This window comes from Ctenopharyngodon idella, chromosome 16, assembly GCF_019924925.1.
Source record: "Ctenopharyngodon idella isolate HZGC_01 chromosome 16, HZGC01, whole genome shotgun sequence".
NCBI lineage: Eukaryota > Metazoa > Chordata > Actinopteri > Cypriniformes > Xenocyprididae > Ctenopharyngodon > Ctenopharyngodon idella.
Window position 1 is genome coordinate 6,941,715 of NC_067235.1, and position 19,963 is coordinate 6,961,677.

General features: G+C 36.6%; 1 protein-coding gene across 3 annotated transcripts in view; it reads right to left on the reverse strand.

Moving 5' to 3' along the window:
• Window positions 1–941: 941 nt before the first annotated feature.
• The window catches only part of si:ch211-201o1.1 (NACHT, LRR and PYD domains-containing protein 12), a 28,145-nt gene continuing 9,123 nt past the window's right edge, over window positions 942–19,963 (reverse strand). For all 3 annotated transcript variants that reach the window (XM_051866809.1, XM_051866808.1, XM_051866807.1), the window contains 3 exons: window positions 10,013–10,177; window positions 9,759–9,805; window positions 942–7,125 (listed from right to left, as the gene is read on the reverse strand). In XM_051866809.1, the coding sequence (XP_051722769.1) occupies window positions 6,605–7,125; window positions 9,759–9,805; window positions 10,013–10,177 (733 nt within the window). In that variant the 3' untranslated portion in view covers window positions 942–6,604. The remainder of the gene's footprint in view (window positions 7,126–9,758; window positions 9,806–10,012; window positions 10,178–19,963) is intronic.

Consider the following 19,963-nt stretch of genomic DNA (forward strand, 5'->3'; position numbering starts at 1 on the left):
CACAAGCAATATGTAACCCATTTCAAAGAAATAACCCATTTCTTTGAGAAACATTAAATGTCAATATACTGACATTAAATAAAAGACTTAAATCTACACTACAGAACTTTTGCCTCTCTGTTGCCATCAGTGCATGAAATATGAAATTGCAAGTTACCGGTGGAGTAGCTATTTTACATCAGTTGTGTTTTGTCACCTCGCTTCTGCATAGAATCTGATGAAGATGGTTTGAAGAATACTCTGATCTTGTCTTGCTTTGGCACAGACTTGCTTTCCCTTTCTGCCTTATTGCTCAGAGGTCAGTGAGGGTTGCAATTTAGAACTCTCCATGTTTAACAATAAATAGCTGACAAGTTCAAATTCATGCAACAACATTTTTTAATCTAGCAACAAACATAGCCACACACCTTAGTGTTTATAAACCACCAGTCTTAGTGTTTATAAAAAACATTAAAACAATCTTTAACATTGTTTCTTTCTTTGGAATTCCAAGTCAATGATTGTAGTGAAAAGCAACAAAACTCTTCTTTTTCAGTGTTGCCCACACTATCCACACATACTGTAACTCAATCTTGACCTGTTTAGTCATTTTTTTTGAGCATCCCTGATTGTCAGTGTAGTGAGGCCAACAGGCAGTGGCATCTTTCCTGACCTCTGGTTGAAGTATGGATCACATCTTGCATAGGATAATGTATCCAAATGCCTGACTTCCACAATCTATGACTTGATATATATTCTTCATCTCTGCCATCACTACCACTGCTTCCAGGGCTGTCCCAAGCATGGGGCAGGGCCCAGTGCGAGGTAGTTGAAGTGGAATCTATCCCCTAATAGGACTTTTTCATTTATGCATAACACACATATTTTTTGGTATTTGAGTAACTGAATTTACAAAATGTGCATTAAAAATGGCCAAAAACTTTAGAAAACACATTTGGATATACAATGAATTTTTTTTATTTTATTTTTCCTAGTCTAAAATGAACTCACAATGGAGCCTTGACAGCATGTGACTGAACGTGCTCATGTCTCCTTCAGGTTCTTGTTGCCAAAAATGTCAAGCACGTGGCACATAGATTTTTTTTTTTTTTTTTTTTTGGCTGAAGTGGATGTCATATGATAATACTAAAATGTTTTTTTTTTGTTGTTTTTTTTTTTTTTGGTTGAATATTATTATTGTATTTTAAATGCAAATTAATTTCTTTGCATCATTTATAAATGACGAGGCACCATAGAGGGATATACTACATGTTAGGATAGGATTAGAGTAGTTATAATAAATGTGTGAAATATACAATAATTATAAGCTAAAAGAAATAATGTTGTGTCCCACTTTATATTAAGTGTCTTTAACTACTATGTACAAACATTTAAACTAATAATTTGATCCAATGCACTTACTGCGCACATATGTTTTAATATTGTACTTATATTTGTAAAAAATCCCTGCATGTAATTACAGCTGTATTTAATTTCTGTGATTACATCTATAATTTACACTGACAGTGATTACACTGTTGACCCTTCTCTTACACCTTAACCTGCCCTTGAAACTACCCATACCACCAAACCTGTCCCTAACCTTTAGGGGTGGGAATCTTTAGTCACCTCACGATCCGATTTTGATTCCGATTCTTGGTGTCACGATTCAATTCCAAAACAATTCTTGACAGCATGTGACTGAACGTGTGTGTGTGTGTGTGTGTGTGTGTGTGTGCGTGAGAGAGAGAGAGAGAGAGAGAGAGAGAGAGAGACTTGAATAAATAATTGTGAAAACTGAAATTTAAAAGTATGACTGTAAGCGTTATGTACTCAGTTCACACAGAAAGAATGAGATTATATATTTTATATTTTTTTCTATATTTTAATGTAAGGTGTTTTAAAGTTATAATAATGTCTAAACACAAATCTAAATGAAAACATAGGCTACCTATAAAAATACCTACGGGGAAATGACAAATGAGCCAGTGAGTGATGCTCTGCAGCCATCTAGTGGCTGTTCTTGAAATTTCATGTTATTTTAATTTTAAATGTTTGATTTCCAGTAGATGGCAGCAATCTTCCACTAAAGACACATTGTCAATGTTATCTCCATGAACAAAATTAAGAAATTAAATTAGATATAAATGATTACAAATGCAAACACATTATAAAAACACCATATAAGTGAGTAATATTACGTAAGCTTAAAAAAAAAAAAATACATTATCATACATTCCCATGAGTTATGAGCTCTTCAGTTTGCAAAAATAATGTTGCACTTGCATTCAATTACGGAGAGCACACACCCTAGTGATCTCATTAAAAGGCAAGTGGGAAATGTTATGGACATGTTCTCATGGTCATGTTTAACATTGATTTTTACATTCAAACCTTGTTGCCCATACGTCATACAGTAAACATTTTACTTTTATTCATATTATATAACCTATTTATATTATATAACTCTTATTCTACCTGACAGAAATAAGGCTGTCCTGAAGACGGCGCGGTTTGACCAATCAGATGAAAGGGGCGTTTCAGCGCCACCCACATGTGCGAATGAAATATCAAAGCCATAAACCGACTTGTAAATCACAAACGAAAAAAAGGGAAATCGGGCCAAAATCGAATTTTCCGTTAGTTAAACTAAACGAAAAAACTGTCTTTTCATTTCTTGTTATTCCATTCCAAATAGGAAATGAAATGATCAATGAACCCTCTTAGTACAACTATTCCTCCACAAAATCCAAAAGGTTTTTGAACAAAAACAACAATTTACATTTGTAATTCTCTAAGTTAATGCTTTAATTCAAATCTAATTTAATGCTTTTTAATGCCTTTTTTAATGCCAATTTTTACATTTTTAATGCCATATATATATGTCGCTAAGTGTCGATAGATGATGACATACGGCAATTAGAATATTCATCATGCCATTGTTGTATTCGCATTCTGCCAAGTGTCAGCCCAACATTTGTTTGCTTCTCTGCTGCTACCCTTTTGCTCACATAATATATTTTAATACAGCCAAATTCCCAATAAAATTGTTTCATCTATATATTTTTCTGTTTTTTCTTGTCAGACAATATGAAATGGTGACTGCGTAAATCGGTCATTCACTTGTACGAGTAAAACAGTTGCTTGTCCGGAAAAAAAATATAGGATTTTTTTTTTTTTTTTTTGTAAATATAAATTTGTTCTGAAGCAATATCCTTTCAGAATATTGCAGCTTTGACATAATTATGTAAATCTGCATATTTGTGATAGATAACAACTGCATTAAATAATGTTATGGGACTGTTGAAAATACAAATAAGTAATGATGGGGGGGGAAATGAAACTTTTAAAAATGAAACTAAACCACCAGTAGGTGGCAGCAAGTAACTGTCTTAATGAGTGAGTCATTGAGTCATTCATTCAAACGAATGAGAATGAGCCAATTGTTTATGAATGGGTCATTTAATCTTTGACTCAACCGTTTCGTTCAATACGCTGAATCATTCAGTAATGAAAACAAGGCTGAGTGTTGTGCTTTGGTACTGCTGTGATCTTTGTTTGAAACTATTTTTGCTTATAAAATAGAACAAAAACAGCCAATGTTCCTTCTAAAATGTAAGTGACTTAATATTAACCTCTTGTTAATTGAACTGTTGTATGAAATCAGTGTCACGTTTTTAATCGTGATGGTAGCCTATTTAGGAAAACAGCATTCTTGGTCGTGTGATTTTGCTTACCAGTATCAAGTTATAAAAACTCCACATTTTGAATATTTACCGTAGTATGTTTAACCGAGTTTCTTTTTGTGTGCCTCGCTCATGTTTCCATTTCTCCTCGAGATGCTGCGCGAGCCTCAACAGCGCAACCTTGTTATCGTCAGTACATTATACAGACTATTATTATCCACTATCGATCGCCACTTACACTAAATGTAGTAAAATCAGTCATTCTCGCGTTTTGGTGATTCCCAAGTTGTTGTTGTTTTTGTTTTGTTTTTGTTGGTATCGACGTTTTAATCAGGTCCTTGTCCGGCCGCGAAAGTAAGATTGTCTTTCACTTGCCCCTTCAAAAAAAAAGAAAAAAAAAAAAAAATCCACTTATTCCGGACTAATGGACAAGCATTAATATCGAGCCCCGACATGTTACACCAGCACTAAAATCCTGATTTATAATCGAGACGTTGTCTGACAAAAAAAAAAAAAAAAAAAATCACCATACACATAAGATAAAGACATTTGCTGTGATTTTGGCTATATGTAGCCTACACGTAAAATGATCACTCAGGTTAGAAGCAATAGTATCTATTTTATTTGTTCTCTGACAGAGCGCACATCCTCAACTGAATGCGCTGCTAAACCAGAGAGGTGCGCCTGCGGCAGGAAAGCAAGATCTCGCGCTCATGCGGTAGTACCAGGGGGTCTCGGAACCTAGATCAGGTTAACAAGTCGCTTCGTCACAACGCGCTTTCTTAGAAAAAAGTCGCAAAAGGGAGCTGAAAAGTTTCTCAACACTGATGCAGCCTTCCGTCTACAGGTCCCAGCCCGCCGCTGTCCAAACCGGCGTTACGGCAATTTTGCACCGGCCGGAGGCAATTACCAAACTGGTTCCGTGTGCGTATCACACCAATGTACATATTTTGCGACAGCAAATCAAAGTTATTAATTATTTAGGCTTTATTTAAAATAAACTGGTAGTATTATTTTTCTTCAAAACTATCTAAAAAAGTTTAATGCCTGTAGAAATAAAATGTAATGCTTTTTAATGCCATTTAAGGCCTTAATTTTCGCAAAATCCATTTAATGACTTTTAATGTTTTTAATGCCCCGCGGATACCCTGTTAACTCTGATCAGTTTGTGAGCTCGCGCTGCTTCTGCTGACTAAAAACAGGTCGGAGTTTCTCAGTCTTCTCTCATTGGTCAATTCTCTAATACATCTTATTCAAATTATTCTTCTTTCACATTTCATTTTTTTCCTTGCACACTATATGTCAGTTAACAACCATATAGCTATACATTTTTAATTATTTAAACTATATACAATTATTATTATTATTATTATTATTCCTGAAATTAAGTCAGGGTTACATATGTGTGTGAGGAATTGGAAACAAGTTTCTAAAGCACTCTCAGTGTCATCATGCATCTGGTTAAACCTAAGCTCAGAATCGATCCAGAATCGTTGGAGAGAGAATTGCGGTGCATCGATGGATTGATTTTTTTTCTCCCACCCCTACTAACCATACCCATATCCTTCCTCAATACAACATCAACACAATCAGTACATTGTACCTAAAATGTAAGTACATAGTAGATAAAGGTGCAATATATAAGATTTCTGTCCACTAGAGGTCGCTAGAGGCTTATTCAAAACAAAGGCATAGCTTGATGATGGCAAGTTTGAGCGCGGATTCTTGGGACATGTGGTCTTCACATCACAGCCGGTGGAAACAATCAGGATAGGACTCGGGAAGAAATAATGTTCATGGATGTGATTATTAACGTTACTGTAGTATGAAGCAGAGCAGGACCGAGTGTTGTGGGAGCTGAACGAGGCCGCTGGAGCGACTGCGCAACACACGCCTCACGAGCAGCGGAACTTTTATTATGTCACAGTCGCCGGGGCCACTTCCGCTTCTCCGGTCATGAGTATGAGGTAACACAGCTCTGATTATCATATTAGATACATTTGAGAGTGTTGAAAATTATGTTATAACGTTACTCTGTGCGTTCGCTCGGCGGCTGTTGTGAGACACTTGTTTGAGACACACTGCAGTAAGCTAGATTGATTTTAGAATATCATATTAAATGCTGGATGGCTTGTGTTGATAAATGGCATGCAATTAATTTTAAAACATATTGTATGATGGAGAAAATTCTGTATTACTTTTACTAAAAATAAAGCTGCATCTGATTATGCTATGTTAGCTACATGACAAAATAATGTTTTTCTCTGAGGCATGCTAAAGCATGGTACTCGCAAAAAATCAAGAAAATTAGATTTAAACAATAAGACTAAACGTGTTGAGCTATAATTTTCTGTCTATAAACGTAACCAAACAGTTGTTCCCTTTGTCTATTAAAACATGTAATATATTAAAGCGTCTTTGGTGTTTCCATGGTTTTTACAAAATAAAACCGGAAACCAAGGGTAACGCAGGTATGACACAATTGACAGGCGGCGACTCACACGTCCTGGAGCCTTGGTTAAAATTGCAATTTTTTCACGATTTACAAATTGTTGGAAACATTTGGGATATTTTAAGTACTCAAGTGAATAAAATATATAACACTGGCCTAGTGGTTTTTGGATGTTTTACTGCACAAATCTTACATATTGCACCTTTAAAGACATACATACAGTGTGACCCAATGTTGAAATCATGTCATCATACTTATATCACATTAGGTAAAAGTTAAGTTTTATGTTTTTTCAACTATAAATAACTATAAGTAAGCCATTTGTATGTTAAACGCAAACATGCAAAAAAATTTATCCAGACACATGATTTAACTTCTATTATGTTCTAAGTGCGTGTGTTTAAAAAAAAAAAAAAAAAAAAGGTGTAAATCACTTATGTTACAAAACGTCTAACTTCCTTTTGAAATATCTGCTCAATCTCAAGGTCTATGTCAGCTTACACAGTGTCACTGAGGAGTCAGGCAGAAAAATAAACTCTGTATATAAGGGACCTTTGAATTGAGTGTGGTGCGTATGTAGGTGAGAGCATGTGTCATTACGAATACTGTAATATGACAGACTTCCACGTTCCAAGTCCACATAAACTCCAACTCTTTTGGTCTGAGTAATCACTGTGAATGCACAAGTAATGTGATTATTGTGCCAGAGTTTCGAGTCACCATTCAGACAGAGGAGAACAGGGAAAGTGTTATTAACTCCCATTATATTCTCTTTTCTATCTGAGGTCTTATAGGCCACACCCACACCAACTCCACCATCACACTCCACTTCAAAGTAACAGCGACCAGTCAGAGCCTCTGTGCACATGGCCTGGGGATACAGTTTGAATCTTTCAGGATGATCAGGATATTTTTGCTCCTCTGTAGTTTCTGATATTTTCTGGTTTCCTTTGGAGAGTTTCAGACGTGGATGTACAGTGTTTGGATCCACTGTGAGCTGACAGGCATCTGCAGAAAACAGGGGATTTGTTGTCATTGGTTAGTGATTTGTGGCTAGTGGCGACAAACTTTAGAACTGTATCGAATGAAAGAGAGAGGGAAAAAATCTCTCTCTATATATATATATATCTTGTGTCGAATATATATATATATATATATATATATATATATTCGTTATATATTTGTTCTCATGTCTTCTGTTTTCAGATTCATAGTCAGATTTCTAGTATGTTAATTAGTTCAGTTCTCTTCCTTTCTTTGTGTCCATGGTTACTAATTGATTAGGTTCCTTGTATCAGGTGTGTCTTGTCAATTTTCTCCTCTGTGTGCCTTCATGTATTTAAGCCCTCAAGTTTCAGTCTGTTCATTGTCTAGCTTTGTTTAACATCAGGGGCCTGTTTCAATAAGGAGGTTCAACCAACTCAGAGTTAAAACTTGAACTCTGAGTTGACTTACTCTTAGATGGGAAACTCTGAGTTTTCAGTTTCAGAACAGCTGAATTGAGTTAGTTCAATCAACTCTGAGTAGGTTGACTCTGAGTTAAGCACGCATGCACCAAGACTATGAAAAGCCATGATCAATGGAGCTCCGATATTACGATTCACCATGGCCACAGCACCCAACAAAGGCCACATACACACTAGTTTCAGGAGTGACAACCACATTTAAATGGAGGAGTGAATCCCCTAAATTATCGTTACATGTTTGTACGGAACACGACTCACTCTCGAAAATGCGATGATTGACAGCTTGGAAACCATAGCAATGTTCTGGTGTTTCTCATGTTTGGTATCCTTTATTGTGACCAAAGTAATATTACAGTGACAAAACATGTTATTTTTATGTTATTAAAATGCGATTGTCACTCCCTTATTTTACTGAACTGTGTGTGTACAGAACGCAATTAAGCACTAAAAGGTAATCTGACCACCGAATTTAGCTGCGTGCATACATGGCCAAAAAGACGTCCACATATTTCCAAGTCAATACAAAGTTTAATCTTATCACTGTTCTAATATCAGTCTTATCACTGTTATAATATCAGAGGTGAATTTTCATGGTATCCCACATGAAAAGTTAAAAAAAAAAAAAAAAAAAAAAAAAATATATATATATATATATATATATATATATATATATAATTAAAAAATAATAATTTAAATGCATTTTTTTTTCATTTTGCAAATTATCTGCCAATGGAGTTAGAAAAATAAGGAAGCGGCTATTTACACTGGCTATTTACAAGTTGAAATAGAATATTTTCTTAGCATTATATGCTATTTGCAGTAAATGCAAATAGCTGTAGATGCTAAAAAATAGAAAATAGTGATATGTTCTATTTACCATGTTAAAGTAGCAGTTCTTTGCAATAAGTGTAAATAGTAGGCTAATTAAATAATATTTATACTTTATACTGGCAGATACAGACTTTTTGCACCTCAGTATTGTTGTACATTAACAGGATGCAATAATAACAGAGTGTAAATGATTATATTTATTAAAATTATAAATACTTTTATCATTATTAAACACTCTTTAGGAACTTTACTTCCACTTTTAGAACATTTTCTTAATTTTTATAGAAATAAATGCCTCTCTGACGTGAAATGTGATGGAAATGGGAAAAGAGCGAGCTCAGCAAAAGGCAGACTTGAACCCCAGTCAGTCGCAAGCCAGTTCTATGTGCTACTGCCTACACCACTGTAGCGGTCAAATCACGCATGTCAATTTTAACCTTGTGTGACATTGGTGGGCAAAGTTAGCGTAAATTTACACTTAGTAATTGACACCCCCCAGGAAACTAGACTAAATATCTTATATCATTTTCTTATATAGAAATTGCATCTTGATTTAAGAATGTCTAGATCAATGGTTCCCATACCTGTCCTGAAGGACCCCCAGCACTGCACATTTTGTATGTCACCCTTATCTGACACTTATCTATTCAGGTCTAGCAGTCTCTACTAATGAGCTGATGAGTTGAATCAGGTGTGTTATATGAGAGAGACATTCAAAATGTGCAGTGCTGGGGGTCACCCTGCTTTCTTGGGTTTGATATACCTCTCATTCTGAAATGGAAAACCCAGAGTTTCCTTCATTTCAGGGTTAACATACTCAGAGTTTTCACTTAACCTCCTTTCTGAAACGGCCTCAGGTGTGTATGTGGTATGTTTCTCCTTGTCGATTCTTCTGTTTATTGTTTGTATTATTATATTAAAAGTCTCCTGTGCAGCACTTTGGTCAACTCTGTCGTTATTAAATGTGTTATATAAATTAATTAAACTGAAACTCCTGAAAATGCTGACTTTAAAACAATGAACTGAATCATTGAAGCATTATCTCTGTAGTTTAAATGCCTGCATTCTAAGTTGTTTTATGCTCTCAGCAGCCAATACACAAACAGACTGTGGGTATCACTAATCATTGTCAACCTTGTTTCAACTCATATTTAATGTTGTCTAGATCATGTTTTCTTTGACCTTGTGTAGTTTTGTTCATTGTTGTTCATGTTCACATCTGACACACAATCTCTGACATCAACAACAAAATATATAAAGTGTTGTCTTCTCCATTTTAAATGTTGATTATGTCTTTCAAATTAGAATATACAGTTCAATTTTGTGTCTGCATAAGATACCTACATTTTATCAGACCTGGTTTCATTCGACACTCTCCTCCATTCTCAACACTGGGGGAATATGAAAACACTAAGATTTAAAATATAAGCATCTGCTAAAAGAGCAACATTTGACATTACAGAGGCTTGTAGTATTGAAAAATCTTATCCATGAAGGCAATTAGCAGAACAAGTATGATCATAGTGTCATGCCATGATGTCCTCTTAATCAAGATTCCTACATATAGTGTATCAGATAATGGCAAAATAAGCACATACTTTAGTTTAAAGGTTGGATCCTCTTTTTTAGCAGAGAACAATTTCACTCTTGAGTCTCCAGGGTTGTTGTAGCTCAGATCCAGCTCTCTCAGATGACCAGCATTTGAGCTAAGGGCTGAGGCCAGTAAATTACAGCCCACTTCTGAGATCATACACCCCGACAGCCTGCAGGTAATATTACAAAAAAAGAAATGTTTCTAGAGTAACTGATTCAAAAGTTATAAAAACAAATTCCAAAATTAGCCCAAGGACTTTTTAGATCATGACAAATCATTGGCAAATGTCTTTTACACTTTATCACACAGTCACAGACAGGCAAGAATTAGCAATAACTATATTCTATATATTTTCATGAAGATATTTTGATGAGTGGTATTTGTCTGTAAAAAACATGTGCTAGAATGTTTGGAGTGAGTTTTATTCCATTTCTGCATGGTTGCTTGATTATTCTGGGTGATTGCTATATGGTTGATGGGTGTTCTGGGTAATTTCAATGTGTTTGCAGTCTTACATGAAAAGAGTCCACCTTTGATTCAATGTGATGTTGAGGTCTCTAGATATGGCTCTGCTACCTCCTTCAATGTAGGACTGTGGGATGTCTATGTGGTCTACGTCTTTGCCTTTCATTGCAAGTCCAGTCGTTTAGAAACAGCATGCTTCTTATCAACAAGATGTATCATTTATGTTCACAGCCCAAAGTTTAATGCTTAGAGGACACAGCAAGCCCTGCTGCTCTCTCTGACAACTTCTGTTTCTCTTACACCCCGTCAGTTTGGGAGTGGTAGGTACTGGTCTTACTTCCAACAGTTGGAAATACTCAACTTATTCCTCTCTATGCAACAATATCGTTTCCTGCAATTCCAATTTATACCTGGTGTTTTAATCTGGTGTCTCTTTTGTGCACTTTCAACCACTTATATCCTGATTTCTTTGAGGGGAGGATCTATGGGTGGGTAAATGTTTGGGCTTTTACAAATCTTTCAATCTAATTGATGAAATACGCTCACACAATTTGCATATGAACATGCCTGAAGACAACAAAAAACACATAGAGAACAGCAGCTTTAGTTTCTGCTCTGATAGCCGCAAGACCATGCTGAATGCTGTGAGTGCATGTTAAAAATCAGAAATGGTGAGAGAACATTGTACTCGGTATGTTTTTCATCTTCAAACCAAATTTAGGTCTTCAGCTGACAAATATTAAATCCCGTCTGGCTAGCACGCTTCCCATAATGTTTATGCATTAGGTCAGTTAGCGTCTTTTGTGTCTGTTTAAACGCATTCGACCACATGAGAGTTTACACTACAAAAGCAATCCGGTCTAATGCGTTTTCGACTACATCTGGAAGTGGTCAAAAGTGGACAAGCTCAAAAGGTTTTACACCCTGTTTACACCTGTATTTAGTGTTGTCCACTTGTGATCCGATCGACCAAAATGCATATTAATACCAGGTGTAAATGGAGCCTTAAACATCCACCTAGAGTAGGCTTCCACTACAGTTTTCTACTCTCTCCTAGCCTCATTCGTTCTTCAACGACTCACCACGACAGGTAATAATAAATCAGGCAATCATTGCATAATTCAGTGGAAAATAAACAGAAATGATAATCTGTATGAAGAAAGAATAAATCTGTTCTCAGACACAAATGATAACACTCATACATTCTCAAACATTGATTCTCTTCTCTCTTTAGGAATACTTTTCTTCAGTGTACACACTACACAGGTTTTCAAAACAGCGCCACAGCAGCTCGGGTAGGCTCAAATCTAATTGGGTGGCTTGTTTCATCGCAGGGCGACGAGTAAAAAAAAATAGCTCCATAGAGGATTTATTGTTTTGATTCAAGAGCGACATCACAACATACATTTGCATTGCTTAATAGTGCTCATTGTGAAAGGGCCTTGAGTTTCAGAGTCAAAAACAGCTTTTACTGCACCCAAGTTTAGAAAACGACTCGTTTGTAATTGAATCACATTATGACGTAATAGTGCGATGAAAGACCGCCTCTGCACAATCAAATCAACGCCTACTTCTACATCAGAGCATCTTTGGCCCTGCCCATTGGCGCATTAGTGAGATGAGAAGAGCAGAGAGATACAGGATCACTGGACTGAAAATAACATTACCTTCCAAAGGATCCTAATGCTAGGAAAGTGATTATTTATTTTCAACTATGTGAATGTCTTAGTAGATCATTATTTGTCACATCACACCTCTGTTTATGTCTCTTCACCGGCTACTATTTGCTGCTCACATCAAGTTCAAGACATTGATGCTTGCGTACAGAATAGGGGTGTAACGGTTCTCGATAAAAAAAAAAAACAAATCGAACCCGTCTGCACCCACGGTTTGGCGCGCAGTTGCACCATGGTTATCAAATCTAACTAAGCACCTATAATATGGTTTGTTGAAAATAACAACACTTAACAACTGTTTTGCTAATGTATGATTCTATCTATGGATAGGCATTCTGGCTTCCCAAAATGTTACAACAGTGATGATAAAAAAAGTGGATAAAACAGTTACTCTTTGTAAACTTTGTTCAACGCGTACAGGTACAAATCAATAACAAAAGCGATGAGCAGGGCTCAACAATAAGGACTGACCAATGGCCCAGGGCAAGCATAAAAGACGCTCGGGACAGTTGACAGAACTGTCACCAGTGCTTCCCACACATAGACTTTACTTGGGCGTGCTGCCCAGGTATATTGACGGCCACCCAAGTATATTTGGAGACACATTTTTGCTTTTATTATTTTTATCCTCTTATCCACCAGAGATAATGAAACCATCCGTGATCAATTAACTAGTGGAAAATCTCCACTCACCCTACGGGTTTCATACGTGTTCGTTCTGTGTGCGAGAGAACCGCTTACACCCGCTGACATTCCCACATAAGCTGCAGAGTGTGAGAGGTGGATATTTCACAAACAAAGGGCTCGATAGTGAGGGTGCTTCTGTGTGCAAATTGTAAAATGTATTTAGAAGCATGTGTGCGAATAAAGCAAAAAGTTTTTTTTAATTTAATGTCATAAAAAGTTTTCAAATCAACATTGCAGGACCCAAGCTCAGAGAATCTGATTTTCGGCTCCAGTCCATCTACAAAACAACCCCCTGCTAGGTACTTTTATGGCAACGCATGCTTCCTGGCTGAAGGAAAGGGGCAAACTATAAGCCATTTTTAGAAACCAAATGGTCGAAAAGACAACACAATTTAAGCCACAAAAAGATAAGTCTTTGATCTCCAGATCAAAAGAGACAGAGAGAAAAAGCAGGCCTGCTTTTCTGAGTGATCTATAAGTGACACTGTTGAATCTTTACAGAAAAACCCACAGAGGTTGTTTCTACAACTAAAACTGCATCGAATTGTTCCAAGACAATTTGAAACAGACTTATCACACATCTTGCAACTGCATAACGCTATGTCATGTCTACACCTTATACATGTGACCATGTATGCTTAGAAACACTCACAATTCATGTAATTGTATAACTTTTGAACGGTTGATTGAAAGTATGTCTTGTCTGGTATGAACACAAATCTCTATTTTCAATTTAGATCATGGCTTGAATGAAATCTGTTTAAAATGTATCATATTCCGTTTAATAGAAATCATATCTAAACAGTACTCTCCGTATTCTCTGCCGAGAGTGGGAATTCAAGAGGCCTGAGATAACACTTAGTTTATGATCGGGGAAGAGAAAAAGCCACCTTTAAAAAAGCCACCTTTGAAACAAGACGATACCTGATTGGCCAGAACTCCTCAAAGAGGTTGGACAAACACCTAAGGTTAAATAGTCACATCACTAAGACAATAGGAGTTGAAGACTAAAAAAATGAAGACTAAGAACTAAAACTAAGACTTCAAGTAAGAACAAAGAAGAAGACAACAGAATAATATGGCTTAGAAAAGAACAGACTACGAAGGACAGACAAGCAGCTCATTCAAGCCATCCAATTTCTTACTCACTTTCCTTTTCTTTTACTTTAACTTTCTTTTCCGTTGAGAGTCTCGTGTTCTAAGTTTAACCAACGACTTTTGCTGCCTCAACTTTAAACTCCAGCCACGACCAGAGACCTCATTTGATTGCCAGCATGCCCGAACGTGATTGGTTTTTACCTGATATCAATCCGGACCTGAAAGGATCCTGCAACAATTCATTGACTCGGAAATCCCTTTACTCCAAGCCAAGGATGCCGACAAGGGAATCCGCATTCAAAGACAAACGACAAGCAAGTACTTCCAGATTATAAAGCTGAACTGGTGCATTAAATTAATGATTCATGGTTCGTTCAGGTCAGGGCTTATGAAGTGCATATTTTGCTAGAAATCATGCTCATCATTTCACTCTCTCTTAAAACTCTCTCTTTTTCACTTCCTTTCTTTCTGCATCTTGTACATGTATGAATGTGTGTGTTTGTGTGTGCGTGTTTGTGTTAGATATTAGATTATGTCTTAGAATAATCAATAAAGTCTCCTGTAGATTTTTAAAAAGAAGTGTCGTGTTATGTGCTTGTAAATTTACTGTCTTAAACTGCTGATCTAAATGTTACCTTGCTACTAAATAGTGTTTTCACGATAGTTGGATATTCATATCCGCTACAAGAGCTTATTACGGCCCGAGCAAATGAACACTGGACGATTCAGTTGCTCGGTCGTAAACTAAGTGACTCTTTATAATTCCCTATAAATTAATTAATAATTTCATTTGAGCTGATTTGTCTTACATCATTAAAAAAAAAAAAAGAGCGCTGCACGTTGCACTGTCTACATGGCTACAGGCTTGCGCAACAGCGGTTCAGCATGCTTCAAAGTGATTCTCAATCAATGAATAGCACACATTTATGCCAAGTGATTGCTAATGATCTCAAGTTGATGAATGTCTACTTTTTGGTCTTTATATAATAATGTTTTAGACAGTTGTAAGAATGCATATTTTATCTTACTTATCTGAAGGATCAGCCCGCAATAGTATAGACTTTTCAAAATAAGAGTCCCTGTGTATTTCAGGCTTGTTTACATTTAAAAGTCACAGGCCAAGTTTTTTTTCTTCTTCTTCTTCTGGCCATTATTGGTATTTTGGTTACACAATAAATTGTATTTAATTTGATTTCCATTTAATTCATAGCGAACTATTGTAGTCTCTGACTGGGATGCTCCCCCACAGGAAGAAAAGCCTAAGAACATTTGACACATATTATCCAATAAATAAATTTTATTAATTCTAGTATCAGTAAAGTCTGTGTCTGTTTCACTGAGAGAGACACAATATGAAAAAGCAATGAGAACTCTACCATTTAAATGCTGTAATTTTGCATAATTTACAATGCAAAGTAATGCATAATACTAGTATGTAATTAAATGTAGTGGTAGCCTATGTAATTGAAATGAATTTCAATAAATCCAAATATTATTAAAAATCACACATTGTTGTTTGTCCCATGTAGACCTTTTTTGTGCCATGGGTAATTGGAGGATTTTCCACCCGGCTATCACCGCAAGTATATTTCAAACCTGTGGGAAGCACTGATCACTGTCCCGATCAGGCCAGTGCTGCATTGTAACAAAAGTTTCATTTGTGTTTTAAGCCTTGCCAATATAAACATTGAAGCACAAGAAGACATAAAAGAGAACTCGCGCACACGGAAAGCTGTGTTTTTAATGTTAACTTTGTTGAATTTTGTAACTTTAATAGGGATTAATCTTTATTTAATTTATACAGTGAAGATTATATTTTACTTTTGATTACTTTATTGGTAACACTTTGTATTTACTTGTACATGTAACATATGTCCTTGTTACATATGTTACATGTACTTACCATAGTAATAACATCAAATTATGCATAATTACATGTAACTAATCCTCAACCAAATCCTAATCCTACCCTAACCTTATAGTCATACCTGCAAACTCACAAAAGGGTAAAAAAGATGACATTTTTCTGAAGTAAATTGTTGTTGGGGGCATCATCCCCCAGGAGAAAATTTAGGTGATTTTAACATGTAAACAAAGCATTCTGGTGCACTCTGACAAGAACATTAATTGAAAAAAAAACAAAAAACAAAAAAAACATTTATTGACACTAGGGCTGGGCATTGACACAAATTGGATTCAATTTTGATTCAGAAGCTTGCGATTTGATTTCGATTTGATTACCTTTGATTCAATATTGATTAATTTTGGGCCTATCAAGTACAGTACATGGCAAATTTCCTCAAAGAATAAAATATCTCTCAACTAATGCTGTAAACTATACAGGGAACCACAGTTGGTACATCATAATATTAAAGGTTAAAATGTATTTATTTGTAAGCTACTTACAGTATCTCACAGAAATGAGTACACCCCTCACATTTTTGTAAATATTTTATTATATCTTTTCATGTGACAACACTGAAGAAATGACACTTTGCTACAATGTAAAGTAGTGAGTGTACAGCTTGTATAACAGTGTAAATTTGCTGTCCCCTCAAAATAACTCAGCACACAGGCATTAATGTCTAAACCGCTGGCCACAAAAGTGAGTACACTCCTAAGTGAAGTGTCAATATTTTGTGTGGCCACGATTATTTTCCAGCACTGCCTTAACCCTCTTGGGCATGGAGTTCACCAGAGCTTCACAGGTTGCCACTGGAGTCCTCTTCCACTCCTCCATGACGACATCACAGAGCTGGTGGATGTTAGAGACCTTGCGCTTCTCCATCTTCTGTTTGAGGATGCCCCACAGATGCTCAATAGGGTTTAGGTACCCTCAACGTCTTTAGCAAGGCAGCGGTCGTCTTGGAGGTGTGTTTGGGGTCGTTATCATGTTGGAATACTGCCCTGCGGCCCAGTCTCCGAAGGGAGGGGATCATGCTCTGCTTCAGTATGTCACAGTACATGTTGGCATTCGTGGTTCAATCAATGAACTGTAGCTCCCCAGTGCCGGCAGCACTCATGTAGCCCCAGACCATGACACTCCCACCATCATGCTTGACTGTAGGCAAGACACACTTGTCTTTGTATTCCTCACCTGGTTGCCGCCACACACGCTTGACACCATTTGAACCAAATAAGTTTATCTTGGTCTCATCAGACCACAGGACGTGGTTCCAGTAATATATGTCCTTAGTCTATTTGTCTTCAGCAAACTGTTTGCGGGCTTTCTTGTGCATCATCTTTAGAAGAGGCTTCCTTCTGGGACGACAGCCATGCAGACCAATTTGATGCAGTGTGCGGCATATGGTCTGAGCACTGACAGGCTGACCCCCCACCCCTTCAACCTCTGCAGCAATGCTGGCAGCACTCATAAGTCTATTTCCCAAACACAAACTCTGGATATGACGCTGAGCACATGCAATCAACATCTTTGGTAGACCATGGCGAGGCCTGTTCTGAGTGGAACCTGTCCTGTTAAACCGCTGTATGGTCTTGGCCACTGTGCTGCAGCTCAGTTTCAGGTTCTTGGCAATCTTCTTATAGCCTATGCCATCTTTATGTAGAGCAACAATTCTTTTTTTCAGATCCTCAGAGAGTTCTTTGCCATGAGGTGCCATGTTGAACTTCCAGTGACCAGTAAGAGAGTGATAACAACAAATTTAACACACCTGCTCCCCATTCACACCTGAGACCTCGTAACACCAACGAGTCACATGACACCGGGGAGAGAAAATGGCTAATTGGGCCGAATTTGGACATTTTTACTTAGGGGTGTACTCACTTTTGTGGCCAGCGGTTTAGACATTAATGGCTGTGTGTTGAGTTATTTTGAGGGGACAGCAAATTATACAAGCTGTACACTCACTACTTTACATTGTAGCAAAGTGTCATTTCTTCAGTGTTGTCACATGAAAAGATATAATAAAATATTTACAAAAATGTGAGGGGTGTACTCACTACTGTGAGATACTGTACATATAAATTACACATAAGGTTTTTTATAATTAATGTTATAATACATTTTTAATGACTATTATGTTTCTATTCGTTCTTTATATGGGGCTAAAGATTTAAATTGTGGCTGTCATAAAATGGATTTATACATTCAATATTGATGCACATGTTAAAGCTTCAGTCCGTAAATTTTGGTGCTCTAGCGGTTGATAAACAGAACTGCATGCGTCTTGTGGAAGAACTTTGCAGCCGGAGCTACTTCTCTCTGTTTATGGCTATGACGAGTCAAGCAGGTACAGTGCTACTCTGCAGTGGTATGACCCGAATGAGTCTAAAATAGTCTGAATATAAACATTTATTATAGGTATACCATAGTGATTCAGGATATTTAGCAAAATGTTTCTCTCTAAGTTTTTGTAGCTGACTAATGAGTTTTTGGATATTGATAGGCTTTTCTGAGGTAAATGTGACAGTAAATGTGACATTTTTATAAGCTGTTTTATGGACGCCTTTACGCAGTTGAAACACTGATTGATTGATTCAATCTGGTCTCATGGAAAGGCGTACCTGTGGGAACGTTTTCACGAGTCACAAAAATACGTACCAATATGTACATATCACTGCAGATTCCAACAGAAATGAACACTAGAGGCAGTAAAACAAGAAGCACTTTCAATCGTTTTCATACACAGTTACGATTACAGGGTCAGATTATGGATTAATAAAGACTTTTTTTTTTTACATCTCCTTGCACAATATTATGTTATGACTTCAAAACGATTTTTACCAAAGTGCACGATTTGTAAACAAATATATTTTGGACTTTGCATCGGTTAACCAGCTCCATATGTTTCACTTTTCTGACATAACAAGCTTGCTCCGTAGCTCAGCTGATACGGAGTTGGACTTCGAATGAGGAAGCCTTGGGTATGAATCCAGGGAAAAACGAGATCACAACAAGCTAAAACACGATTACGGATGCTTTTTATGGCACATTTGCTTTTGTTAACACTATCGGGTAGGTTTAGTTGTAGTGTTGGTGGTACGTTATTTTAAAAAAAATAATGGGCACTACACTTTTACTGCCACTCATTGGACAAAATTTCAAATCTGAACTCCGTTGATTTGTATAAAAACCAAAGTCATAAAAACGTACTATATTCATGTTTATCTGTTCCGGACAAACAAATTTTACATGCTTTTAGTGCCACTCAGTGAACATTTCACATTGAAACTGCAGTGATATGCAGGTATTGGTACGTTTTTCTAATGAGACCAGGCTCGATCGTTTACATGTGACATGATATGGATTTAGATAAGTTGTACTGTATCTTTCAACATACCTGAGGATGTTCATTAATGTTTATTTCATGTTGTAACTAGTAAAGCAGAAGAGATGGTCGGTTCATGTGCGCTCTGCTTGAACTGGTGATGCGGTTCTGCAGCTAGATAGTATTGCGCCACAGAGCACCAAGAAAGATCACGACAGCTCGAGAGACGTCAATTGTCTCACTCCAGTCTATGGGAAAGTAGCCCATTTTCGATTCTTTTGAGGTTTATTTTGCCTGCAATTTCACCCTGAGCTACCCCCCCACCCACAGAAAAAAAAAAATCTTCGGATCTGTACGATTCACATAAATGACATATTTTAATTCAAAACGGCGCATTTCGCCGAAAAGTGATTAGTTTGCAAGTATGTATAGTAAGTACATGTTACTAATTAATACTACTCAGTATTTAAATATATAATTACATTGTAACAATGACACCTTAAAATAAAGTGTAACCGCTTTATTTAATTTATGTACCTGAAAACTACTGTTAGACCTACATACCTGAAAAACCTGAAAAGCACTGTTTATTTTATTTGAATCTTTGATCTATTATATATTGCTTATAGTTTGATAATTTGTTCTTTATTCTATTTCTATTTTCTTTATTTTTATTTGACAGTCCTTTTTTTCCCTGAACATAGCACATATCGAACCGTAATTTGAATTGTTACACCCCTAGTACAGAACTGCCAAGGGCTTTGCACCCTTCTACCTCCACTCCCTCTTAGGAGTCTATAT